General features: G+C 40.6%; 4 protein-coding genes across 13 annotated transcripts; 2 read left to right on the top strand and 2 right to left on the bottom strand.

The window, feature by feature from the left end:
- The first annotated feature begins 3,663 nt into the window (after positions 1–3,663).
- On the top strand, positions 3,664–5,140 carry LOC127777759 (protein OXIDATIVE STRESS 3 LIKE 6-like). Its single transcript, XM_052304379.1, has 2 exons — positions 3,664–4,556; positions 4,631–5,140. Exons 1-2 carry the CDS (start codon positions 4,114–4,116, stop codon positions 4,884–4,886), a joined length of 699 nt encoding a protein of 232 aa, XP_052160339.1. The 5' UTR covers positions 3,664–4,113; the 3' UTR covers positions 4,887–5,140.
- Positions 5,141–9,260: 4,120 nt separating this feature from the next.
- LOC127775396 (choline monooxygenase, chloroplastic) lies at positions 9,261–26,373 on the top strand. Of its 8 annotated transcripts, none has more exons than XM_052301624.1 (11): positions 9,261–9,623; positions 10,305–10,350; positions 10,562–10,700; positions 11,162–11,236; positions 11,322–11,528; positions 11,638–11,733; positions 12,013–12,131; positions 12,229–12,322; positions 12,783–12,833; positions 13,283–13,422; positions 26,280–26,373. In XM_052301624.1, the coding sequence occupies exons 1-11, from the start codon at positions 9,359–9,361 to the stop codon at positions 26,356–26,358; spliced, it is 1,311 nt and encodes a 436-aa protein (XP_052157584.1). In that variant the 5' UTR covers positions 9,261–9,358; the 3' UTR covers positions 26,359–26,373. The 8 variants fall into 8 exon arrangements, with proteins under 8 accessions (XP_052157584.1, XP_052157587.1, XP_052157585.1 ...); XM_052301627.1 differs by lacking the exon at positions 26,280–26,373 and adding an exon at positions 13,617–13,824; XM_052301625.1 differs by having other exon boundaries at positions 9,262–9,623; positions 10,565–10,700.
- Positions 13,892–18,392, bottom strand: LOC127775393 (disease resistance protein RPM1-like). Of its 3 annotated transcripts, XM_052301621.1 has the most exons (4): positions 18,255–18,392; positions 17,808–18,059; positions 14,837–17,669; positions 13,892–14,576 (listed from the first exon to the last, which is right to left on the bottom strand). In XM_052301621.1, exons 3-4 carry the CDS (start codon positions 17,589–17,591, stop codon positions 14,506–14,508), a joined length of 2,826 nt encoding a protein of 941 aa, XP_052157581.1. In that variant the 5' UTR covers positions 17,592–17,669; positions 17,808–18,059; positions 18,255–18,392; the 3' UTR covers positions 13,892–14,505. The 3 variants fall into 3 exon arrangements, with proteins under 3 accessions (XP_052157581.1, XP_052157580.1, XP_052157582.1); XM_052301620.1 differs by having other exon boundaries at positions 14,837–18,059; XM_052301622.1 differs by lacking the exons at positions 17,808–18,059; positions 18,255–18,392 and having other exon boundaries at positions 13,892–14,428; positions 14,837–17,236.
- LOC127775395 (serrate RNA effector molecule-like) lies at positions 19,097–26,193 on the bottom strand. The gene is given in 13 exon segments (XM_052301623.1): positions 19,097–19,362; positions 19,648–19,842; positions 19,928–20,163; positions 20,802–20,850; positions 20,929–21,720; positions 21,798–21,866; positions 22,203–22,250; positions 22,338–22,412; positions 22,492–22,566; positions 24,428–24,482; positions 25,279–25,364; positions 25,473–26,052; positions 26,055–26,193. Coding segments are annotated over 13 exon segments (2,445 nt in total). The 5' UTR covers positions 26,179–26,193; the 3' UTR covers positions 19,097–19,301.
- Positions 26,374–26,545: the final 172 nt, after the last annotated feature.

The following is a 26,545-nucleotide window of genomic DNA, read 5'->3' on the forward strand; positions in this document are numbered from 1 at the left end:
ATTAACGTTGGACATATAATAAATTTAAAATGCAGTCTTTATGAAACGGAGGGAATAAATTTAACTGAGAAAAAAATCAAAACGAGTTGTAATACGAAACGGATGGACTGGTCCTAGTGCGGTGTCTTGGATGGCGAAGCTAGCGAACGAACCTTCCATCGATCGATGAGAGATCGAGCAGCCGGAGAAATTAATAGTTCCCGTGTGCCCGGCCGGAATCTGATTCCTTTTTCTAAAGTGGATACCTAGCTTCGGCGGCGACGTACGTCTCCGATGGAATCGTACACGATAGTACTAGTCTACTAGATAGGATAGGAGTACAAGTGATCAATGCTATAGCTGTTTCTGATGATGGACAGCTAGCAGCTGGTGGCTATCCCCTCTCCATGATCGATCGGTGTCATTTTCGCCGATAGATTTGGATGAGTATTAAGCAGCAACGTAGCGTGCGTACCTTGATTTAATTGTTAGTACTAATTACTTCCTGCTTTTCACGATACAAATCATTCTAGCATTTTCCACATTTATATTGATATTGTCTAGATTCATTAACACCAATATAAATATGAAAAAATACTAAAATGACTTACATTGTGAAACAGAGGGAGTAGGTAGATGTTCTATCGAGATGAATGATGATTTGATAACTAAAGCATGCATGCGTGTTAATTATACGCTGTGTTTAGTTTCTAAAATTGGAGAGAAGTTTAGGTAAAGTTGGTAGTTTAGAAAAAAAGTTAGGAGTTTATATGTGTAGGAAAGTTTTGGATGTGATGTGATGTAATGGAAAGTTGGGAGTTAGAGGGAAGTTTGGTGTGAACTAAACAGCACCATAGGCTAAGAAAATTTAATCTCTGAGGATCTTAATTCTGACCATGGTAAGAGTATTCTAGGAGATTCTACTGATTGTTCATGTCGGTTAAAACGCTATCACACTGAGGATTTCTCTTAAAGAAAGGAGTATATGCAGCTTGTCAAACTGAGGAAGAAAACTAGTGCCTTTTGTTCTCATGATCGAGATTGATAATATAGACTGTATTTAGTTCAGCGCAAAGTTTAGATTTGGTTGAAATTAAAGATGATGTGATTGAAAAGTACACGTTGATTGATGGAAAAGGACCGGAGACTTTGGATCTAAATACAGCCATATTTTTCTGGCAGGACTATTCCAAATTCCAACCCTGGATCAGGACAACTTCAGCGACACACGTATACTACTAATTATCTAGGATTAAGTAATGCCTTGTCATCTTAACACACATCCGGTCCACGACGTACGCCACGTACACCAGTATAGTAGTATTTTTCAGAATCCATCTAGATCAGTACAGTATAAATATATTCAGAATTGCAAGGCATACGTGCATCTTTGCTGCTCGAGATCGTCTGCACAAACCCTGATGCATTTGAAGAGATAGGCAGCAGCAGGTAGGTAGGCAGAATTAATCATCATCGGTTTGTAACTTTTTAATTCACACTCGATCTCTAATTTTGCACTTAATCAAGCATGCAACTCAAACAATTGAGCATACAAGAAGTCTCTGTCGAAAATGCAGTCACTTGTTAAAAGAAACTATGTGCCTTGAAATGTTCAGAGGGGTAAAAATTAATTGACGGGAATCGAATCCTACCTGGAGACACGTATGCCTTGCAATGAAATTAATCAAAAAAATACGAAGTGTTATCGTTTATCTCTGAAGATCATGAAAGCGACAGAATTTATAACCATTAGTCAAGGTGAATTTGCTTGCTAATTACTTATCACCGGCCATATCTAACAGAAGTTGACATGTAACGCACAGAACGATAGTGGAGAGAGCTACTGATCAGCTAGCATTCTTTTCCAAACAACTAGTTGAAACCACGCGCATTGCTGCGGGAATTTAATATGATAATAATAAAAAAATAACGTGTAAAATAGCTAGATAACATCAGATTAAGTAAATTAATATGGTTTTTGATAATTTAAATTTAAATAGTATGTAGAATGGTGATTCAAACGTAAAATGTAAGGTAGTATGACTTTATGGAAGAAGAAAAGTAGGGAGATAGTTTGGACCGTAGATTAATCATCTAAAGGCTAAAAACAATTGATGTGATATGACTTAATTAGAGGAAAAAAGGAGAAATATAATTTGGACTATAGATTAATCATTTAAGCACTAACTAAGTGAGGATGAACTCTATAAGTATATAGGATATCATAAAACATAATAAAGATATACATTGAAACATTATGTGAATTATGTTGGATGATAATTTAACATGTTTGTATTTAAAAAGCTCTTAAATTATAAAAACTATAAAGATATAGCATATTTGCATGATGTTTAAATGGATGATTGTTAGTGGATGATGATGTGGCATCTTGTTACTCCCTCCGTCCCATAAAAATTGCATTTCTAGCTCCAAGGTTTTGTCCTACAAAAAATTATATTTCTAGCCATGTAGGGCCCAACTAATTGATTCATCTATATAAGTTTCCTTCCATCCCACATAATTTGGGCTGCTAATGCTTGTAATTTTATTAAGTATGCTAATTATATGGGTTAATTCTCTCAAACTTCCTTTTAATCATTTGTATATATGGAATGTGTGCATGCAGTGCGTTTATTAAATAAGGTTATTGTGGTCATTTTCCAATCCTACTATTTTGTCCTAAATTAGCTAGAAATATAATTTTTATGGGACGGAGGTAGTAGTGGATGATGATGTGACATCTTTATATGTTAAGCTTAAGGAGTTAGTGGGGGATAATTTTATAGGAAGATAGGATATCATTTTGCATGCATGCATGGCAATGTTCCCAGCATTTCACGCCAACTTCCCACACATTGCAAATGGGGGCTCACTTTATATATAGCAAATTAAAAGGCAAAATCAAGAAGAACTTAATTAATACCAAGGAATGACACGGCAGTGTGCAAATTAAGAAGAAGATAATTGCATCTCTGTGTTAACTAAAAGTAACTGTGAACAAGAGTAAATCTGCATGCTTAGGAAATCATCAAGGGGAAGATATAATGTAGTACTGGCTTGTACTCCATTAAGGGGAGTAGTAATTACAATTACAAGCATGGAATTAACACGAGGCAGAGCATATGCTATTGGAGTATCTATCAATATGGTTTGTTGTGGATGTGGATAAGACCCCAGTTATGCAAAACTGGTTCATCGCCTGTGTCCCAAATCAATTTAATAATTGATTAAACAGAGCAAATTTTAGCTTGCAGATAAGACGAACCATCTTGATTTGGAGTATCCATCAATATGGTTTGTTGTGGATGTGGATAAGACCCCAGTTATGCTAAACTGGTTCATCATATGTGTGTGCCAAATCAATTTAATAATTGATTAAACAGAGCAAATTTTAGCTTGCAGATAAGATGATACTTCTTGATTATGGAAAGAGCTAACAACCTATCGTCTAGCTTATTAGAGAAATACAAGCCAAAAATAACATATTTACAAAATAAATAATTTATAAATAAAAAACTTCTATGTACTTTCTCGTAACGATCTAAAAGTAAACTTAAAAATAAATCAGGATGAGAATACCCTATGACCAACTTTTAATTTAAATTTGAAAATTTTAATTTTTACTAATAAGTATAAATATAAGCGAAAAATAGCCCGTAAGCTATGGCGTGCTGTTAACTCAGCCGCGATAGCTAACCTAAGGTAGTACTGTAAGGTGAGAGAGTATGGGCAATAAGCCAATAATGCATGCAGCTAGCAAGCATAGCATGACAAAAAGATGAGATAAAGCTAAGCTAAGCTTAAAGCTAATAGTAATAGCTAAGGTTAGCTGAAACGTACGTGTTGCCGTGCATGCAGCTCGCCTGTGTGTCTCTGGTGCCCCCGTCGCCCTCGCTGCCCCCGACACGTCTCCCCCTCTCCACGCGTCGCCGTCGTCTTCCTCCTCCCCTCGCCGTGGTGGCTATATACACCGCCGCGGCGATCACCTTGCCTCCTTCTGTCTGTCGATCTGTCCGTCGTCGACGACGTCTCGATCGATCGGTGGTGGTGGTGGTGGTGGCCATGAGTCTCGTCTGAGAGGTGAGCCGCCGGCCGGGCCATTGATGAGAGCGGCGGCGTCGTCCGGGCGACGCGATGTCCGTTGTGGCGGCTGCGGCGGCGGCGGTGGCGGTGGCGCCGCCGCCGTCGTCGCCGTACGGGATGTGCGGCGGTGGTGGTGGGGGTGGTGGGGCGAGGAAGAGGAAGGACGTGGTGCAGCAGCTGGAGGATCTGGCTGGTGGGGTAGTGGGGGATGATGGCGGCGGCGGCGGCGGCGGCGGCGGCGGCGGCGTCGTGCACGGGCTGTTCGTGCTGGAGACGGTGGAGGAGAAGGCGGAGGAGGAGGAGGAGGAGCGGTCCTCCATTGGCGCCGACTCCGAGTATGAACAGGATGATGGTGAGGAGGAGGTGGAGAGCAAGGCGTCGTCGGCGGCGGTGGCGGCCGAGACGTGTCGGAGGAAGACGAAGACGAAGTGCGGCGGCGGCGGCGGTGGCGCGCTCGCCTGCCTCGACGCCCTCGACGACGCGCTCCCAATCAAGTAGGCATTGTTTCTTCGATCGAATTGGTCAATTAGCTAGCTGTATCTCTCGCGCTAATGGTGGATGGGTGCAGGAGGGGGCTGTCCAACTTCTTCTCCGGCAAGTCGAGGTCGTTCGCCAACCTGCAGGACGTGGCCGCCGCCGGCGCAACCACGGCGAGCCTCGCCAAGCCGGAGAACCCATTCAACAAGCGCCGCCGCATCCTCCGCTGCTCCTCCATCCGCCGCGTTTCCTCCACCTCCCTCACCGCGCTCCCGCCCTTCCTGCCGCCGCACCACCATCCACCGCCGCCCGACGACGGCGGCGGCGGCGGCGGCGGCAATGGCTGAGGACAACGACGACGAGGAGGAGGAGGAGGAGGATGAAATGATGAAAAGAATCAAATTCAGTGAGGACAAATTAATTAAGCAGAGATGGATAATATGGATGGATCCCTTTTGTAATAGTTTGGGATCTCATCTCATCAAATCAACCATCAAAAATACCTTATATTAGTGCTTAGGTTTCTTGATTTCTTCTTCTCTTATATTAGCTGCATGCCAATCCTACCTATGATCAAACTCACTGTTAATTAGTTGCATAATTGCATTGACCAAGAGATGAGAGCATCATATCATGCACCAAATACACTTATGGAGAACTCCTATTGAACAATGTTTAATTCTTGGTGCATATATATGCCATGTATGTATCCTACTAATTCCTAACTAGCTAGTGCCTTTGATCTCATTGGGCTAACCTTCAATTTTGTTCAATAGCAATAACCTTCTGTCAATATAGCTGCAGGAGGCATGCAGAGATGAATTAATCAAGACCCAATTAGTCATCCCAATCTGTTCTTTGCACTTATTTCATCTGCATAATGCATATGCAATTGTTTCATGTATATAAGTACTCCTAGTTAGGGACCAACAACCACACTTGTAACCACCTTGTGTGCATCCATCCATGAATGAACAATACTATCATCATCATGATGACTTCTTTTTTTTTTTTTTCTGTTTTGCTAAAGATCAGAAGCAAAGCCAAACTGATTCTTCCTGCTGGTTGGTGCCCAGATTGTACCTTATTAGGAGTAATTTAATCTCCATTTCATCATCTTATCTTTTCTTGGCCATCAGGGGAACACACTAGCTACTATACCTACACATCGGCCATACTGGGGACAGGACGTTCAGAGGGAGGCTTATCCAAAACGCCTTTACAAGACGTGGACGCCGCAACTGATCGGTGACCAGGTTCAGCGGAGAGCTTATCTAGTATAGCGCTTAGTACTAATCGACCAGGTTTTGCTCAATAATTAGCATGGATTTGACGCGAAAACACTCAGAATTTCTTATGATTTTGGAAAAGAATTACTAATTCATCTTAAAATATAACAACTTTTAGTTATTACTGGATATACATTTATCTGGTTTTATAGCCAAAGATGCTTACTCCCTTCGTCTTATAAAAAATCAAATCTTATAAAAAATCAAAGTAGTACTAGATGTCCAGATTTATAGTATTAGAATATGTTATATTCAGTTCTAAATTCGTTTTTCGGACCGAGGAAGTATATTTTAGGATGAAATGCTTATATTTTAGGACTGAGTGAGGGGGTAATTAATTATCTAAGGCTGTGTTTAGTTCAGCGCGAAGTTTGGATTTTGGTTGAAATTGGAGATGATGTGACTGAAAAGTTGTATGTTTATAACATGTTTATGGAAAAGAAGTGAAGTTTGGACTAAACTTTAGATCTAAACACAGCCTAATTAAATTGGTGTAATTAGGAGGGTCAAAATGTGGGGTTGGTTGCGAAAGGGATGGGAAGAAGACAGGGTTGTGAAAAGTGGGGCGAGAGAGGATAAGCTTTGGAGAGGAGATAGATGGAGAGATAATGAGTGAGATCGGAACCAGGGTCACGTCGTTGGACCAGCGCAGCAGCAGTACATGATCTTATCCGTTTCGTTCACTGTCGGTTTAGCTCAAGCTGCAGCCGCTGAGTCATCAGATTATTTATTAGTAATAATTAAGCGAGCGATTGATTTGATTTAATTGGAGGTGTTAGTACGGGTTGGAACGCTGCTAATTGTCTCGGTATTCTGTCTTGGTTCGCGAGAGCGATCGGTAAGTCTCAGTCGGCACGGGTTGTGGTGAGGACGTTTTTCTCTTCCTTTTCTTTCGCCCTTCAGGCACAGGCAGGAGCGCGACCTGCTTGGCACAGCAGAAATGGCAACTTGTGAAGAAATGGTAAGGGCCAAGTTTAATAGTATAGTTGACTACTAGCTTCAATAACTATAACCAATCTAATAGCTCATCCATATAATAGTTATATACTACACTAATAATACATGGTTCCACCTGTTATACATATACTGCGTCTTGGAGTCCGTGCTACAGCGGGTTACAAACGCTGCTCTTCTCTCTCCTTATTTATCTTCTTAAAATATGTTTGTAGCCGGTTTATAGCCTGCTATTGTACGTGCTCTAAACGCGTAGCACTGTTTTCTGTTGGTAGATTCACTGGTTCTGATTCAGCCTTCGGAGGGAACTTGTGATATGATTTTTGTTCAGATCGGTAGATTCGTAATTTGATAGTAACACCAATTAAATGTTCAGATTGGTGCCAGAAGAGTAGACGACGAACAGTGAAATTATCAAGCAACACAACATAAATTGGACGTTGTCTAACGGCTGATAATCTGAGCAAACGCGGATGGCCGCACCAGCAGGCTTGCCCGCTATGCATGATCAGCAACGAAGACTCTGGCCATCTCTTTATTTCCTGCCCTTGCACTACCAGTCTAGAGGATGATCAAGGGATGGACATGAATCGGCTTCCAACTGTGGGCAGAAGCGCGAATGGAATTGGGAGAATGGTGGCTCACGGCGCGGCAAGGGTTTCAGACCAGCTTACAGGGATGCATGCTTTCTACACTCTTGTGCTGCTTGTCTATTGGATGGTTTGGAAGAAGAGAAATATACGTGTTTTCCAAAGTTAGAGTCAAGCAGCGGGCACCCTCTTTATCTTGATTAAAGAGGAGGTCGTGGTCTGGAAAGAATATGGAGTTTCCAAATATTTAGGAGAGTAGCGCCTTGTTGTATCTTGTTTTCATTTTAGGAAGTTGCTCATATGGCAACATCCATTCACTTCATCATCTTATTGTCGAAGTTTGAACTCTGTAAATGTGTACATACCCCTTTTTTAAGTAAATTTGGTCTGTTTGTCTTAGACTGGCCCGACCAATAAATAGGTGGCTGGCTGGGCCAATGGGCCGACGGTACGCATCTTAGACCAGGAGTACCCAAGGAGCAACCGAGACTTCCCAAATTGAGTAGGCTTCACCTTGGACCGTAAACAGTTTAAGGCTATATTTAAGAGAGAGCTTATACTTTCTATATACTATTGGTACCCACTAACTTCTAAAACTTAATACGTAAGTATGCCACATCATCACCCACTACTAATTATTATATAGAGTATCTTAAATCTCATACAAACATGACATATTATTTACAATTTTACTGTTCTTTTAGAACTCAACATGTAAGCAATATCAAATAACCATCTCCACATCATTTTTACATTATTTAAACATACACATCATTTTTACATTATTTAAACATACACATCTATCATTTATATAATATATCACATATATTCATTCACATATCCCACAACAGAGCGCGGGGTATCAACTACTTTCTATAGAAATCTCCAACCCTTTGTCCAGACTTTTATATAGATTTTGAGAAATTATACTTATGTAATTAAAAACTAAATTAGAATCCAGAAACTATAAAATTATATTTCATATTCTCGCCCGTTAGCTTTTCACCACTTAGAATTAGAATTCTAAGCTCAGTTAAACAGGGAATAACCGTATAAAGATTTTGGTTTCGGTGGTAAAGATTAGCCATTGAGTATTTAGCTGGTGAGAATTCGAAGAACCTAGTTTCTGCATACTTAGTAGTTTATTTATAGATTCTATTGTTACTAAGTCTCAAAATCTAAAGCGATAATTTAGATTGTTCCAAAGGACTTGGACATTTTAATAATTTTAAGAGACATTGATTTCTCAAAAAAAAAACAAAGCAATACAAAATAACTTATGAGTAAAAATATAGAAATATACTATATTGTGCATTTAAGAGAAAGGGAAATAAGAAGATTGAAAACATACATAAAACAAGATGAGTCATTAGCACATAATTAATTAATTATTAATTATTTTAAATTTAAAAAACAAATTAAAATAATTTTCTAAAGCAACTTTTCTATAGAATATTTGTAAAAAATTACACCATCAAGCCATTCGGGATCGTGCATGCGAAAAACGAGAGATTTCTTCTCCATATCCTCTCCAAACGAACACTCGCATGAATGAAAACCCCCAAACATACTCTAAATTTAAGGTTAAAAAATAAATTTTAGCTAAGGCTGATATATTAACAGGTAGACGATGAGATGCATGTATCCATTTTAGTTATCACTATATTTTTTTGAAAAAGCTTGAAATAAAATAGACAACATACGATTTTGCGTATTTTAATTATCTTTGAAAAGTGACACATAATAATGGTTAGTAGCCTTAGGTTGGATTGGAGAGACATGAGAAAACAAGAACATCGAACAGAGCCAAACCAAATTTCCATCTCTCTCAAAAAAAAACTAGAATTTAAAAATCAAATTTAAAAATCAAATTTGACAACATCATAAATTCATAAACCAAATTTGACAACATTGCCACGCTAGCAGGTGACTCGCCTCCTCTCTCCGATTCCCACGCCTCTCGCGACTCGTGCGCCGGCGCCGGCGATGGCGATCGCGCAATCCGCGGCCGCGGTATCATCCGCCGCAAGAGCCTCCCGCCCAAGGCCGACCCGCGCCGCGCCGCGCCGCATCGCCGCCTCCGCCTCCTCCGTGGCGCCGCCGGAGCCCGCCGCGCGGCGCCTCGTGGCGGCGTTCGACCCGGCGGTCCCGCTGGCCTCCGCCGTGACGCCGCCGAGCGGGTGGTACACCGACCCGGACTTCCTCCGGCTCGAGCTCGACCGCGTCTTCCTCCGCGGGTGGCAGGCTGTTGGTATATACTCCCGATTTCGCACACTCCCAACCCCCCTCCTCCTTCATTTGTTCTTAGTTTCCGCACGATTGGTTGGTTGCTAGTTGTGTGGTAGTACGATTGTACAAGCGCTGGCAGTGGAGATCGCTTCTAAACCATCGCTAATGGTGGATTTTACTTGAGCTGTATGCCATCAATGGATGACTTGTCTAGAGGGGAATATGTGTGATGTGAGTGAGACTGCGAGTGGGAGTGTGGAATTTGAGAGCTCGCTTCTCACTTGCTTGAAATGGGGTGAGTTCAGGGGTTCAGGGCCCATGGCTAAACAGGATCAAGGGCTACCAACATCCTTAATGTTGACAGTGGTGTGACTTGTGTAGGTGTTTCAAAAGAGGGATTATCTGGATGGTGGACTTGCATTTGAGACTCCTTGTACAATTGTTGTCCATTAGTAGCTTTGCTCATTTCAATTTTATGTTGAGTTCCAACTTCCTAGGTTTAGTTCTTCATGGAGACACCTTGATTAGCTTTCTGATCCGTTTGTCGTTTATGCTTTTGTAGTAACTTCTCTTCACTGTCATTGCATCATCATCAGTGTATAATTCACTAACTTTTGTGGCCAGTTCAGAAAGAGTGTTGATAGTCACCTTTATCTTCTTACTGAAAGCTTGTTTTGTGCTTCCTTTCATGGTTGTTTTCCAGGCCACATATGGCAAGTCAAGAACCCAAATGACTACTTCACAGGAAGGTGATTTCATCCTTCTGTAGCCAGAATCTTGTAGTGGCTAATGCAAACCATGAAGTTTATTTTTATACGCATAAAGGTGTCGGTCTTATGACATTTCTATATAGCCATCCGCACAGAAAACACTTTAGTCATCATTACCCCCAAATTTCTGTAAAATAAAATCATTTACATTGGATATTCATGATTGTGATAATCTAACAAGTTGATGTAGTAGACTTGGAAATGTAGAATTTGTCATATGTCGGGATGCAAATGGAGAACTCCATGCTTTTCACAACGTGTGTCGCCATCACGCCTCACTCCTTGCATGTGGAAGTGGTCAGAAGACTTGCTTCCAGTGCCCTTATCATGTGAGTTCCTTATGAAACATTTCAATAGGTGGTATGTCCTCATTGTCCTGTGCAGTATTGGATGCTTCCACTATCGAGTGTTGAGGAAACAAATGTAAACAGTAACTTATCTTGAAATGTTGAATTTTGAAGGACAGAAGCCACATACTACTTAAAAATGCTAACTCGATAATGATGTATATGCCCACATGACTTGGGGATTAACATCTTGAACTCTAACATGTGCTCCGTTAGTTCGTCTCACACCTTTTAAGTACCTGGATACTTAAAAGTATGAACTAGGAATAATAAAAAAGAAGCATCACTGCATGCATACTTAACTAGTCTATTTGAATTATTGGGGGTGACAAAGCTTCTGCTTTGTTATTTCAGCAGACACAGGACTTGGTAATAGTATTATTACTTGCATAGTTGCTTATAGTTCTGCCCTCTCTTGAGACAGTAGTCCTACGATTTTGTAGGGCTGGACATATGGACTGGATGGAGTCCTCCTAAAAGCCACACGAATATCAGGAATCAAGAACTTCAACAAAAATGTAAGTCCCAACTTTTTTGGGGATCTTCTATACTTCCTGATTCCACTGCCAGAACTCATGCAGTTATGCTTCTTTCTGGAAACAGGATTTTGGTCTCATTCCTATTAAAGTGGCTACATGGGGGCCTTTTGTATTGGCCAAATTTGATAGTGGTTTCTCTCAAGAAACTGCTGATAACACAGTTGGAGATGAATGGCTGGGTAGTGCTTCGGATCTGCTGAGTAGAAATGGCATTGACACCTCGTTGCCTCATATTTACAGGCGAGAATATATAATTGAATGTAATTGGAAGGTGCATTATCGATAAACTGTCATGATGATATTTCGATACAAAAAAACTGAAAAATGCAATAAGCTTCTTTTCAGTATATGCTTATACCCATCGGATCCTTCTCTTGCAGGTCTTTTGTGACAACTATCTGGATGGTGGCTATCATGTTCCATATGCGCATGGAACCCTAGCATCTGGTCTACAGCTTCAATCCTACGAAACACATGTATAGTTTGTAAACCCACTTTCTTTCTACTGTTTTTCACTTTTTCCTTTAGTAATAATTGTTTAAGTATTGGTGAATTGGTGTCGAATAGATGGGTTTTACTAGATCATGTTCTGTTGGATTGTTCTTGTGTAGAAATAATCAGTTTCAATTTTTTTTATTACTTTTTAGGATCTTCACATCTGACACCAATTCCCACCACTGTTCTGATCTACTTTCTTATGACTATTTTGCTCTTTTGGGTGGATTGCTGATTAGCACATATTTATCTTTTTGCAGACATATGAAAGAGTTAGTGTTCAAAGGTGTGAAAGTGTCCAAGCAGAACAAAATGATTTCGATCGCTTAGGGACAAAAGCTATCTATGCTTTTGTTTATCCAAACTTTATGATTAACAGGTGGCTCCATTATCCTCACGAACTGTTAGTCTGTTACTCTAGCTTCCTAACTGTATTTATCATGCATGCAAAATGTGAAAACATCCTTGATTTTCAGGTATGGTCCATGGATGGACACTAATCTAGTGGTCCCATTGGATGCAACCAGATGTAAAGTGATATTTGATTATTTCCTTGACAAGTCTCTTACGGTAGAATCTAGTCCATATCTCATTTTTTCCTTTCAATACATATTATGCAGAGAACATATAATCTTATTGCCATCATATGGGGTTGGTAGTTTGAATTGCAAACATGAGTTCCTAATTGCTATATACCATGGTATTTCTTGCTTGTGTTTCGACTTGCATTGCGAACATACTATTTGGTACATCTTTCTAAACCAACTGTCTGCTTTTAACTTGTCAAACAACAAGAGTTAGTAACTTGTACTCATGTACCACTTTTAGTTAACCTGTTTTTGCTTAAGATTATAGTTCATCATAGGCGTACTAAATGGTTTAATGATCTGCAAACATAGTGATGTCTTTGGTTAGATGTTGCTGTTAGCTTCATAATTTACTCAAATTCCCCTCTGAAACAAGTAATGATTTTGTATGTTGCTGTGTGCTGTAATTGTGGTCAATGACTTAATCCACATTGAATATGCAGGACGACCAGAATTTTATTGAGAGCAGCTTAAAAGACAGCGAACAAGTACAGGTATATTACCATAAAACTGATGTTTGGTTGCAAGGTAGTTCAATCTATTGTTGGCAGTAATGACCAAGTTCATATTAAGGCAGACACATTCTTTAAACTTGTGACTACAGGTTCACAGCACTACATCAGTGTAAATTCCATGGTCTTCTAACAGCATTACCCTGATTAAGTTGCTTTCAGATGCACTTCATGCTTTTGTCTTATTAGAGCCATGTCTGAAGGCAGAAACATGATTGCTCTCTATGTCTGATGTTTATATGCTGACTTCTACATCTTTTATACACATCCGCCATGTTGACATCTCATAGATGCATGCTACAATACTATATTTTGTAGACATGCAATATCATAAGCCAGACAAACAAAGCAGAGACTGCACGGTGATAATTTCACCAGTTGCTGTTGATATTTTAAGTTTATTCCCTGAACATTGTGCGCTCTATCTGCAGATGGAAGACATTGCACTTTGCAAAGGAGTTCAGCGGGGCCTGGAATCACCAGCCTACAGTGTGGGAAGATATGCACCATCAGTGGAGATGGCCATGCACCACTTCCACTGCCTCTTACATGCCAATCTTAGTGGTGACTGGTGAGTGATTTCTATGTGCATATCTGATTGGATTTATGCATCACAAAATTTATGTGCATATCTGCAGCATTTTCATTACTTGTACATTGTAAAGTGAAAACACATAGGAATGTAATCAAACTGGTTCTTCAGTCTTCACATTTTGTCGAAACTTATTTGTTGGCGACTTGGTCTTGAGATTTCTTTGGTTTCAGGCATTTGTTGCTTTGTAGTGGGGCTTGTTGGATGCTGCATGCAGATGGAAGCACCAGGCAGTAAATGTACTGATCTGGTCAACTTCCTCATTTCAGTCCATAGAAGGTTTCCAATCCAAATTGTGTGAAACATGAAGGCATGTAGACCAAGTAGTTTCCAAAATGCTTTCACAGTCTCAGCCAAATCGTACACCATTTGACCCCTCAAACAGACAAACTCATCAACTGTCAACACCTCTAACTGTTTCTACCTGGACTAAAAACGATCTCTCTCGAATTATCTGTTCCTTCGATCCAATCACATGAACCATACAAGAAGAACAGCAGCAAATCAAGATTATAGGGGCATGTTTAGCGTCAATATAACAAAACAACAATTGACTCTCCCAAGTCCCATCAAGTGCTGGACTGGTTTCTGATACCCTCTGAACTGGACTAGCCCCTCTGCTTCAGTCCCTTTTCTTTATCTCAGGAGCCTGGTTGTGTGTGTTTTGCTGCCTCTGTTTTTCTTTTCACTTACTCACAGTCACAGCATCAACCATGAAGCAAAAGAATATTTAATTGAAGCTGTTTGCAATGGTATAGTAATAGAGGCTATTCCTAAATCACAATGCTTTCATGGCACCACTCTTGCTGATCTTGGACTCAAAACTTCCATGTATAGTTCAGACGGATGGTGCATTTTGCTCTACTGACATAGGGAACTGTTCCATTAGGACGATGAGGGAAATCCACAATGAACTGCCTAAAACACAGAAATAACAGGCTTATGACTTATCTTGAATTTTAGTAGCAACTACATTGCATGATGCCTGCAAAATATTTCAAGGATTAATTACAATAGGAGTATATATTTCTTGCTTGCTGAAGACTCCCATTCTTCATCCAATCATCCAACATGTTTAGTTACACCACTGCCATACCTCTTCGCGAGGTGTGGCAGACGAATGAAGTTGTTGACTGCAATATCAACGGATCAAGTATTTACAATGGAGTATAAATGAAAAGAGACCGAAGGTAGATTTTTTTTTTCTTATCTAGTTCATTTTAGAAAGTCTTTTTGAGATACTTCTTTTTGTTGACTTTCTGTTTTAGTTTGATCTTCCCCAATATATATTGTTTTCTGGAAACTTCTGATGAAAACCACATGTTTTGAATATAATGTGAAGAGAACCACAACAATTATTTATTGAAGTAATTGGCAGTTTGGTACACTTTACCTGCTTGAAAATCAGAGGATTCAAAAATATGGATGTTTGGTACATGCTGAACAATGTACCTGTCGCTTCCTTGGATCTTCACTATGAACTCCTTTGGCATATCTGTTATAATCATCTCATGGAGTGTCCTAATGTACCTTATGCCTTTCGGTACTTCATTTAGATTCCTTAAACCAACAAGATCTAACTCACGTAGGCACATCATTGATCCATCCTCAATCTCAATCCGGTTGAGATGTTCCATGTCAGCCAATTGCAATAAGTTGAGCTTAGGGAACCACTTTGCATGAAAATTTAACCGTTCCCCATCATATGCTCCGGTGAGCACCAGAACAACTAGATTTAGCATGTAAGAGAAGGATTCAATAGGATCCTTCTTCAGACCAGACCAGTCCAGTTTTAACTCTGTTATTTTCTCTAACTTGGCAAACATTGGTGGGAGCACACCCCCCTCTAATTTTCCTGCCAGCCAGAATACCTTAAGATTTGATAGGGCCTTTAGCATTTTTAAGTTAAGAGTCTCATCCATATCACAAGAGGAAATAAACAACCTGCTGAGGTTAGGCATCTTTGTCAAAGAGTTGCATAACTCTGCGATGTAGCTTTGTTGCACTTTCATTACACACAAACTTCTCATCCGCGTCAAGTTCCCCAGCTGTGAAACCAAATCCTTATTTGCTGAAACGGTCTGTAAAGCTTGCAAGTTCTTTAGATGGCAAATATTGCCAGGAATTTTTGTGGCACTTATGCAATCCAATGATCTTTCTTGAAGATCATGGATTACATAGGCATATAAGTGCCGCAAATTAGTTAACAAAGTTATTTCCAACGGCAACTCTTCCACATAGCTGGACCTGATATCTAAAAACTCTAGGTTGATAAGGTTTTTGAATGATGCCGGTATATGTTTCACTTTTGTGTGCGATAAATCTAGATAATGTAAGTTATATAGTTCTGTGACCACACCTGGAACTTGTTCGATATTGGCAAATCTCAGGCACAGAACTCTTAGCAGTCTGAAACGTGATAAAGCATCATAAATCCAAGAAGATGGTACTCCGATATCAAGCAGAACGAAAGATCGGAGTTTAGAACCTCCTAAATACCTGAGGGACTGAGCGTCCTTTTGGATCCATAAACGGCGGTATTCATGGGCAACTTGGGTTATACCAACATTGTCATATGAAAAAGCAAGCCTCTCCTTCTTAGCAATGATTGAGGCCATCTCTCTTACAAGGTCATGCATACGAAATGTTCTAGCCCTTCCACATGCATTCCTTTCTATGACAGCAAGAAGAGAACGGTGAGTGAGCTCTGTAAGGTAACACTGAGCAACTTCCTCCATTGTTGTTCCATCTCCTCTTTCTTCTACAAGACCTTCCGCAATCCATAACTCAACAAGCATTTTTCTTTTAATCCTGCAGTCTTCAGGAAAGAGGCTGCAATATAGAAAACAACTTCTCAGATAACTTGGGAGATCATTTAAGCTCAGGTTTAGAATATTGGCAATCCAATTGAGCTCTGGATTGTTAGCTAATTGCCAGCCAAGTTGGTTGTAGAACAGTTTCCACTCCTGCTCCTCGAATTCACGGTATGATAGAAGGCTTCCGATGGCTACGATAGCCAGTGGCAATCCTTGACACTTGGTCACAATTTTCTCTGCCCAAGGTCTAAGATTTTCTGGGCACATTTTATCTTCCAATCTACGGAACGCCTTCTTACAGAATAGATGCCATGCTTCAGTATGGGGAAGAGCTTCAAGCTCAACTACACAATTGTGATCTGCTAAGAAAGCAACATCCTTTTTGCGAGTGGTGATCAGTACCCTGCCTCCAAGATTGTTTCTGACAAATGCATAATTCAAGAATAACCAAACATCTTTATCCCATACATCATCCAAGACAATTAGATATTTCCTGCGCTTTAGGTAGATCTGAAGTTTCTCAATTAATTTTATTCGATTCATAGCCTCGACATTACTAGCCAAGTACACCTGTTGGTCCATCAATTGCTTGCTGATTTGCCTTAGCAAGTCTTCAATTTCATAACTCTGGGATAGAGTAACCCAAGCATTGCAATCAAAGGCCATCATAAATTGTTGGTTTTTAAATATACTGCTTGCTATAGTTGTTTTGCCTACCCCACCCATGCCGAAGATGGACATGACAGATCGATCTTGTCTCTCCTCTAGTACCCACTGTGTCAATCTTCTAGTTACACTAGCATTTCCCACAATTTCAGTGTCGTCAGTTAGATAAGCAGAATCTGATACTGCAAGCTGCCTAGGATACTGACTCATGTTGCTGCTGCTCTTTTCGTCTATGGAAATGCCATACCGATTCCTCATCGCTGATAGCCTCTGAATCCGAGTTTCTACTTGACTTATCTGTCTGGAGATGTTCTGCCAGGCTGCAACATTCTTGGTCTGCTGGAACTTCCTCTTGAAGAAGGTACCTGTATCAATGGCCTGTGCAGCGAGGTAAGCATACTCATCGACGATGTCTTCCACATCATGGGCAACATCTCTAACCTGATCCAACCAGGCATCAAACGTTTTGTCACCAACTTTCTCTGCACTAACCTGACTGATAAATGCTCTCATGATCGTAAATTCACTCTCGATTTGCTTCATGCTGTGCTCAAAATCTGTCAAAACTGATGCTGCCTCCACCACCTCTGTGCCCAATTTCACCAAGGCACCTTCTCCCAGGGAGAAAGCGACCTTTCTGAGAACAAGAAATAGGGTATCTGCCATACTTGCTCCACTGCCTAAGAATTATTTACTGTTAGCAGCATATACTGCAACTATATTGTTGAGTAAACTTCCTGATGTCTGCAATCATTTGGAGCAAATTCAAATGAAAGTCACTAATAATAGTATTATTTTTGAGATACAAAAAACAAGTCACGATATCAAAAGGCTTTGCACAAAAGAAAACAGAGGCCATAAACATGGGCAATGATCTCTTACATGTTCCCTGTTATAGAGAAATGCCCCGGGGTCTTCCAGCTAGCTCCACAAGGTGGTGGGCTAGATGACTTGAGTTCGAAGCCTCACCACTTCTAATTATTTGATATTAGATCCTTCCCTAATATTCGCGTTTTTTTTCCTGTTATAGATCTTGGTTCCTTTTTTTCCCCTTCTCTGTGGTGATCTTGATTCTTGTATATGGACGACTCAATTTTCTCATATTTCCCCCTGCTCTGAACCTGCCCTGATCCACTGCAGTCAAATGATATTGTCAGCAACTCGTTTTTTCTTTTTTTTTTTTGAGAATTGTCAGCAACTCGTTTTTCAAGAGTGGTCATCTATGAAGAAAAGGTAAAAGTTTCTGAAACAAAAAGGAACAGAAGATGAGAAAAGCACAGCAGCAGCAGGCTGCGGCTAGAGCAGAAACAAGATTCTGGCTTGCTGTACCTTTCAGTCAGCTGAGAGATGTCGCTAGCAGTAGGGAGTTTGGGTTGGATGAAGAGCAACGAGAAGAGAGAGAGAAATCCACCCAGCAGCCATGGCTCCAGGTTAGATGAGCATCCGAGCTTTGGTCGTAGTGCTGGGGAACTTTGCTTTCTGTTAATACAAGTCCACGAAACTTAGATGAGGGAAGAAAAGAAAATTTTGTACTACTAGTAGGATGCAGGAGCACAAGTCTACGAAGGTTGCTGACCAAGTAACCATGCACCCACCTATTCTATAAGTTATCATATTTGGGCGTTTTCTTGGCTGGCATGGGAGTTTTGACTCGTGCAAGTTTGGGTGTAAGAAGCAGGTGACCTCGCTAACTTCTGCTGTAACACGGCGTAGCTCAGCTGAGCAATAGTATATCGTCATCATTAACAGCACAAATAGTAACTCCCTCCACTTTCAAGTATGACATGGTTGATGTGGTGCATGACGTTTAATCAATTTATCTTATTTATTACATAATTTTCTAGACGAATGATCAAATGCCATGTACAAAAGCCCATAATATTGTAGACGAATGATCAAATGCCATGAACAAAAGACTCTGATGTATATTAAAAAAAATCAATAACGCTATGTTAAAAAACGGAGGTATTATATATCTTCACCATTTACACTGCAGGGCCAACAACCACGGTCCACGAGCTCACGAGACATGACCATAGTTCCTCTCCCAAGTTCCAACTGAAGGAATAAATTAATTACTTCCAATGGAGAAGTAAAATGTTGTCAGCTAAAACGTTGTCATATAAAGTCTCAAAAATTACATTTTATCAAACTGCGTTCAACACTTCTTGGGACTGCAAGTGCACGTGGTGCACAGTTCAATAACAGATGTTGCCATTTGAGATTACAACAGTAGTTTCTGACGCATTACACCTCAAAAAATGCTCTATTGTTCATGACATCCCCTATGTCTGAAAAAGAATACATCACCAACCTAGACTAGACCGGAGATGCTAGAGTTGTGATTGGCAAATTACAATTACACCAGGGCAAGCTCTACAAACTTCTGTAGTCAAGAACGGTAACTTCCTCGTCCGGAGCATCAAGGTCATTGTAACTGCAGAAGAATCGTCATCATGGATGGGTTAAGTTGCCGGTTGTAAAATATAGTACAATGGCACAGTAAATCAACATACTATTTTTGCCTCTATGATAATAAAGACAGTATGGTTAAGCCCTCGAGTAGAAGTAATCATATACAAACTAAAGCAAGGTGTAAGGCTTGGTGGCAAGCCCTAGGTGGCCAAATTGTTGGTCAGAATGTGGCACAATCAAGCCAATCCAAGCAAAATAGGAGAATAGACATCATGGAATTCAATGGTATGAATGAACAATTACTAACCTTCGCAAACGGCGAGGATCTTGACGAAAAGATGGAGGCATGGTTATAATTGGCGCAGGACCACCCATCATTGGTCCAAGCACTCCTGGGTTGGCATGAGGAGGTCCGTTTGGTTCAAATGGAGGTGGCGGCCCTTGCTCTCTCAGCATATGCATGGCTATTTCTGGAGGTGCAGGAACAAATGGACCCAAAGGACTGAAAATAAAACCAGCCACGCTCATTAGCAGTCTTTTATACTATCAGAACAAAAATTGAAATCATATCTTCTCACAGCACCTACCCAGCACCAGGAACAGGCATCAAAATTGGCGGAGCGGGGAGTTCAGGAACAAAAGGAGCATTTGGACCTCGCCCACGGAAAGCATCAAACATCTGATCATCAGCGCCATCAAGACTTGGAGAACGATCGCCTCTACCATATCTGCTTCCATCTCTCTCTGCCCTATCATATTCTCTACGATTGGCACGGTCATATCTCAGACGATTATCCATACCAGGTCTCTGTCTTGATTTGTCCTGCAAATCAGAAGTATAAATATTTGTCAAGGATTTCAATGAATCCATGTAACTGCAGTTTCCACCTGCACTCAATGTATTTATCCATTAATGATACTTAGAGAAGTGTCAGCTAAATTCTTCAGTAGGGTATTGACCCATCACTAAAAGCTTTAGTCAGATTCCTTCCACTGATTCTGTCCAGGCCTGATCATTCCCTCAAATAAGCCAACCCTCCTTTAACTCTCACGTCACTGGTTAGGCCACATAAGTGACTGTCTGACTGATACCGTATAGTTCATCTAATGTAGGCTTAGCACCTAAAAGGAAAAATCTGTAGAAGGAACAAAGGGGTGGAATGGTATATGGTCCATGTGTACACAAACTAGTAACCAAAAGGCACAGGCATACAAATTATTCTTAAAAGGGAGCTGGGGTTTACTGACAAATGAAAAAGAAACAACCTACAGGAAGCAGCTGGGATAAAAGCAAAAGCAAATTTTATTTGAAGTTCTTTTTTGCAGGGAACTTTTATTCGAAGTTATAATGTAACATGTGTATAGCACATATGTGATATACTGGTATGTAATTATGCATGGAATTCACTTGTAGAATTGTTCTGTTTTATTTAAGCAAGTAATAGAGTATGAGGTTCTTACTGGTGCAGACTGTTGCATAACTGGAGTTCCACCAGGTGCATTAGGATCACTGTTCATAAAGAAACAACCAGATCAGTAACACCTCCTTAAAAAAAAGTAGCACAGGCAGAAAATCATATGTACATACTTCATGTAATTTTGGAAATAGAGATCCTCTCGGACTTTGGAAGTCAACTCTAACACAAGCTCTGGATGCTTCAGCCTCAAATGCTTGTGAACGAACTCAGGAGCATGGAAAAGTTTCGTACAACCCTTAGCTCCACAGCCATATTTCCAACCATATTTTTCATCCCTTATCTTCCTGACATAAGGTTCCAGAACTTCCACAGCTGCTGCATCGATTTTGTCCTTGGCTGCTAATATTACCATGGGGTCCTGACCTCTCAGCCTTTCTTGCCAGAAAGTATCCACCTTCTTTTCCCAGTCAGCGGCATTAATATTGGTTGTATTAGACGTCTTATTGTCTGCTCTGACATGGCGACTGCCTTTTGCTTCATTTGTCTCAGACATGCCATAGTAATCAACACCATGAATACGCCATAAATAGGTAAGAAGAGTATCTAGGAGCTCAACACCTTCAAGGCCTTTGACAGTGGTTAAGCCTCGGATTATAATTATAGGCCCCATAGATCCAATATGAGACTTGTCTACATCTGATTTGTCATGATCGCCACTTGATAGGATATTCCCCACAATACCCTTCTCAGTGTCAAGCTTACGCACAAGGGCTAGAGCTTGTTCAATGTCAACTTGAACCCGTCGAGATTCAGAGCTAACTGGATGAGCCACGGGAGCACCAGAAAGAGGGTCTGTTTCTTTTGAGGAACCCCTGCCATGCTTTCTTCTCTTGTCACTGTCTCCATCATCATCAGAATTTCCATCACTGCCACTTGCTGCAGCCGCAGTTATTCCAGGGCCACTGCTCAGTAAAAAATCAAGGTATAAACAAGAAGTCCAGAAGATCATCATAACACAAGCTGTGCAGATATAACTCACAGGTCCAGAGTTCCATTTTGCAAATCATGAAAGAAATCCTTTGCTGTTGCCTTACAACTATCATTCCTCCTGCATTATATGGAAAAGTTGCAGTTAGACGAAACTACAACATTTATAACTCTTAACATAACAGTAGTACTAGGGATTTAAATTGTAATATCTGCAGTTTTGTGATAACTTCGAAATCAAATATGTAGTTTTGTGATACAGCGCCTTAAATCTATACTTTTGTGATAATTTGGTCAAAGCACCTGTAGTTTTCTGAAATTTACTTAACAAAAATGTAAAAGGAGTTAAGATGAGCAGTATAAAGGGTATTGTTCTGCAAGAAATTTTTTTCCACAACATAATAATGTTTATGAATGCATAAGGGAACAGGCTCAATAAAAAGGAATTCAACTCCACCTGTCAATAACAGATGACAAGTTGGTCGGATGGTACTTGTCTTTCAACCTGCAAGTGAAAGCAAATGAAATGTCAGTTAAAGCAAGTGGACCATTTTTTTTCCTAGTTGTGTACAGCTAAATCATTTTGACTTACCGATCATCATTCTTGTTAAGGTCAAAATAAGCACGTTTTTGAGTAGTGATGTACTCTGTCCTGTATTCTTGATACCTTTTTAAACAGACATAGCCCATCAATACTTACTAAAAAGGTAGCACAAAGATATAATCAGTAATTGTTGTGCATTTACCGTTTCTCAGCTTCAGCAGGTGAAATATCATCCTCAAGAACTTGGATGAACTGTTTGTAAGTCATCAGTCCTTCCCTGAAAAGATGCATAATCATATAAGATAACAGAAATACACTAAGAGAAACTCATGAAACTATATCCCAATCCTCTGCTCAATATGTTAGAACGGTTAGCTCGTCAAAATGAATGGAGGGAACAATATTTGAAAACAAGTTTAAATGTGACAACAGTTCAGATTTCTTTAATCTGCAATAGAAGTTTTCATAAATCTGTTTCAACAGTTCAAAGATCAGTTTAAAAGGTATGCATGTTGAATATTTTTTTACAAATAACAAAAAAGAAGGCAATCCACCTCTCCCTACAGATGTCATCTAACATGTGGCCTTCATATGAACTGCCACTCATTACAATGTTTTATGCAAATCGGTCACCAGGAACAACTGCATTGGTCGGGCAAAAGATTCTCCTAATTAAAAAAAATCCTGACCAATAACTAACTAAATATTATCTTCCTTAGCAACATGGTCTACCTTCTCTAACATTTCATGTTCTTCCTAACTAAGACACCTTAAGCACACAATAACACTCAATGATAAATGTAAATGTGACATACACATAACTAGAGGAAACAACTGAATAAACATTTGCTAATTACATGCGTTGCCACCAAAAGTATTATCAGCATAGAATAATTGTTATTTCTTAAAAACTTGAAGAAGTCATTACAACCATGTGATGGGTGATGGGGTATACCAATAACTTCTGCCCATCCATCAGCTGATTCCAATTACTATCTTTCCGCTATTGTTTTTGTCCAAGAAAATTCTAGAATTCCTTCAGATGACAACTACGGGAAGCAAAGATAAGGAGAACGAATCTAATTTCTCAATGCCAGCAACCAAATCCAAGAAAAGACCCTCAGGTTTATTAATAGCATCACTAAAATAAAAGGCTATAATTCAACAGAATACAAAATTGATTAGCAAGCCCAGTATTATAGAGAATTAACACTAAAAACACTAAATTATAATTTTCTAATGAAAAGCCCAAGCATCAACTACTCCTAACAAGCGTGATCATGCTTCAATGATTTCATGTTACATAGGAAGCAATTCATCCATTTTGTTCCTCTGAACAAGTATCATAAATTGATGAACATATTTCAGCAACTAAATAGTGGCAAAAGAAGATATACAAGAGAAGAAAACAAGAATCCCTCACCTTTTTCCTGTTAACAATGTTAACACAATCTAACAGTCTACCATCAATAGGACAAAAATGCATAGTGTTAACATGATAACATCTACTTATGCAAATTAGCATTGGAAGTGTTGTATTCCATGGAGTTATCAATATATATTTAAGATAACATGGTATAGAATTAAAAAAAAGAAAGAAAAAGAAATCCACTACTAGAGATTCAAATAAAGCCTCTGAGCCTTTGTTTGTTGTTAACAGATAAAGAATATTCCCATCAGATTCTCCATTTGATTGTATCCAAAAGCATATGCTTCTTATGCCTTCAAGGTGTAGCTGAATATCTGGGTGGTATAGCTTATATATAACTGGGAAGAGTCCTTTTGTGGTGGCACTAACTGTAAATTGAGGTGGCTTGCTGGTGGCTAATAACAGTAACAAGGTTCCGGAGTATGTAGTGCTGCAGTAAAGGATTTCAAGCTGATAGCTTAACTACAGGCTCACAGTTCTCAAAGAATCAGTCTGCTTTCAAACATCAAATTTGGAGAATTTTCTGAGAAGATTCTCTATCTGTTAACGATGCCTTACAGCATCTAGCATAGAAGGCTTAATTTGCATTTCCCAATAGTAGTGGCAATTAGCTCCAGTATTGTCGATCGCTACATAGTTACAGTACCCAGGAGACAACATCAAAGTGCCTAACAATCAGAAAGAGTAAACATGGTAAAGGAATAAGTACCTTTGGGTAATTCCAGGACCATCATTGGATGCCCCAAACCCTGAATCGGCCCAATCTGACATTGAAATCGAATTGTCAGAACATATTCACAAGTATCAAGAATCTATGTTCTAAATGAGGAGTGTAAGTGCTAGCTAAAGTAAAAAAAACAGCCATGCATATAATTTGTCTTCATCCCGACTAGAATGATTCGAAGCAGGAACAAATTAGAAGATAGTGATAAAATTCTTACTACAACTATAACACACCAAACAAATCAAAGAGCTAATAGCCCTAACATCCAACATCTACAGATCTGAAATCCTGAACCTCCCTGTCATAAATATTTAACATTTAGGACAAGATTTGGTCAAAAATTTAAAATTACAACCATCAATTTTGTAGTAGAAATAAGTTTATAAAATCTAATAACTTTTTATATTATGATAGTACTTTTCAAGGAAAATCTATATACAACATTTTATTTTGTTTTAAAACTAAGCATTTGGGAAATTACAGGTAGGAATTTTGAAAATTCAACCGAATTTTGTTCTAAACGTCAAATATTTATGACCGCAGGGAGTACATTAGCAAGTGCTAACAAAGCAAGGTTGCTAATGTTTACCAAGTAGAACAGCCCCATGCTGTTCACTTGAATTCAGTAAACTCATACTGACTATGGAGCAAAGGATCTGATAGTTTTCACTAAACTATGTTGTAGATCATCAAAACCAATCTAATTTGGTGGGAAACTAACTACAGGCAAATAATCAATTTCCCTCATACCATTTGGGGTTCGCTCATGCTGTGCTACTCAAACAGCTTACTTCTGAGATCGAAACGAAACTTTGCCCGAGGAGAAGAATCCTCACCTGCTGCGCGATTTTGATACCTGCCATGGTATCGGTCATCATCATACCCACCTCTGCCTCCACCACGCTCGTGGTCATATCCATACCTACCCAACACATCACCCAAGCACACGCGATGAAACTGCAGAGCCTCGAAGAACTAACCACCAATCCAGTACAGATTTCGACCAAATGACCAAGCAGAAACCCCTCACCTCCTGTCGCCGTACCCGTACCGCAGCGGCGGGCTCCCACGGCCGCCACGGCGGTCGTACCCGTCGTCCCGCCGCGACCTCTTGAACGGCGGCGAAGGGGATCTCCTCGACGGGGAGTGGCGGCGGCCACTCCGATACGGCGGGGGGCTGGAACTACCCCCACCCCGGCCACCGCCTCCTCCCCGGTGGTGGTTGTCGCGGTAGCGCTCGGGGCGCGACGAGCCGAGCGGCGGGGGCGGCGGGAGGGAGGGCGGCGGGGGAGGCGGCGGTGGCGAGCGGCTCCGCTTGCGGGTGGCCGCCGGCTGCGGCGGGCCACCGGGGGGCGGGGGCGGGAGCGGCGACGAGCGGCCCTCCGGGCTGTCGGGCGGAGGCGGAGGCGGCGGCGGGCGGCGCGCGCGGGGGGCCTCGGTGGAGGCGGGGTCGATGACGTCAGCCATGGGGGGGAGCGTCGCGGTGGGGTTAGGGTTTGGGAGTGAGGAGGCGAATCGCGCACAGCTTGAGGAGGGGGGAGAGAGAGAGGGTAGGCTAGGCTGCGGGCTGCGGCGCACGAGGCGGTAGCGGCAAGGGAAGGAAGCGTCTAGAAAAAAGTGTGAAACGGCGTATGGGACACGTGCACGGCTGCTGATCGGGTTCCCTGTTTGTGTGTAGCCCTATCATATCGGATATACGGACACACATTTAAAGTATTAAACATCAGATTATGCATGTAAACTGTGAGACGTTTTTATTAAGCCTAATTAATTCGTTATTAGCAATTGTTTACTGTATGACCACATTGGCCGTGTTCGCTTGAGCTACATATTGCAGCTGTTGGACTGCTGTTGGCTATATCAACAGTACTAGCAGCACAAAATTTACTGCTAGTGCTGTAGTTGCTGCACTGTGAAGCTGAAGCCATAGCAATTTCATCCGAACCCACCCATTGTCTGCACTGTGAAGCTGAAGCCATAGCAATTTCATCCGAACCACCCATTGTCAAATCATGGCGTGATTAGGCTTAAAAGATACGTCTTGTATTTACACGTAATCCTGTGTAGCTATTTTTTTTCTATATTTAATACTCCATGCATGTA

Source organism: Oryza glaberrima, chromosome 6, assembly GCF_000147395.1.
Source record: "Oryza glaberrima chromosome 6, OglaRS2, whole genome shotgun sequence".
Lineage (NCBI taxonomy): Eukaryota > Viridiplantae > Streptophyta > Magnoliopsida > Poales > Poaceae > Oryza > Oryza glaberrima.

What these genes read in the sequence shown, in the direction of transcription:
- LOC127775396 (XM_052301624.1), top strand. Translation starts at nt 9,359, where the DNA reads ATGGCGATCGCGCAATCCGCGGCCGCGGTATCATCCGCCGCAAGAGCC. An exon ending in CCGCGGGTGGCAGGCTGTTG is followed by an intron (nt 9,624 to 10,304) that starts GTATATACTCCC and finishes GTTGTTTTCCAG; the next exon opens with GCCACATATGGCAAGTCAAG. An exon ending in TCAAGAACTTCAACAAAAAT is followed by an intron (nt 11,237 to 11,321) that starts GTAAGTCCCAAC and finishes TTCTGGAAACAG; the next exon opens with GATTTTGGTCTCATTCCTAT.
- LOC127775393 (XM_052301621.1), bottom strand. Translation starts at nt 17,591, where the DNA reads ATGGCAGATACCCTATTTCTTGTTCTCAGAAAGGTCGCTTTCTCCCTG. An exon ending in ATCCTCTGATTTTCAAGCAG is followed by an intron (nt 14,577 to 14,836) that starts GTAAAGTGTACC and finishes TTGATATTGCAG; the next exon opens with TCAACAACTTCATTCGTCTG.
- LOC127777759 (XM_052304379.1), top strand. Translation starts at nt 4,114, where the DNA reads ATGTCCGTTGTGGCGGCTGCGGCGGCGGCGGTGGCGGTGGCGCCGCCG. An exon ending in GACGACGCGCTCCCAATCAA is followed by an intron (nt 4,557 to 4,630) that starts GTAGGCATTGTT and finishes GGATGGGTGCAG; the next exon opens with GAGGGGGCTGTCCAACTTCT.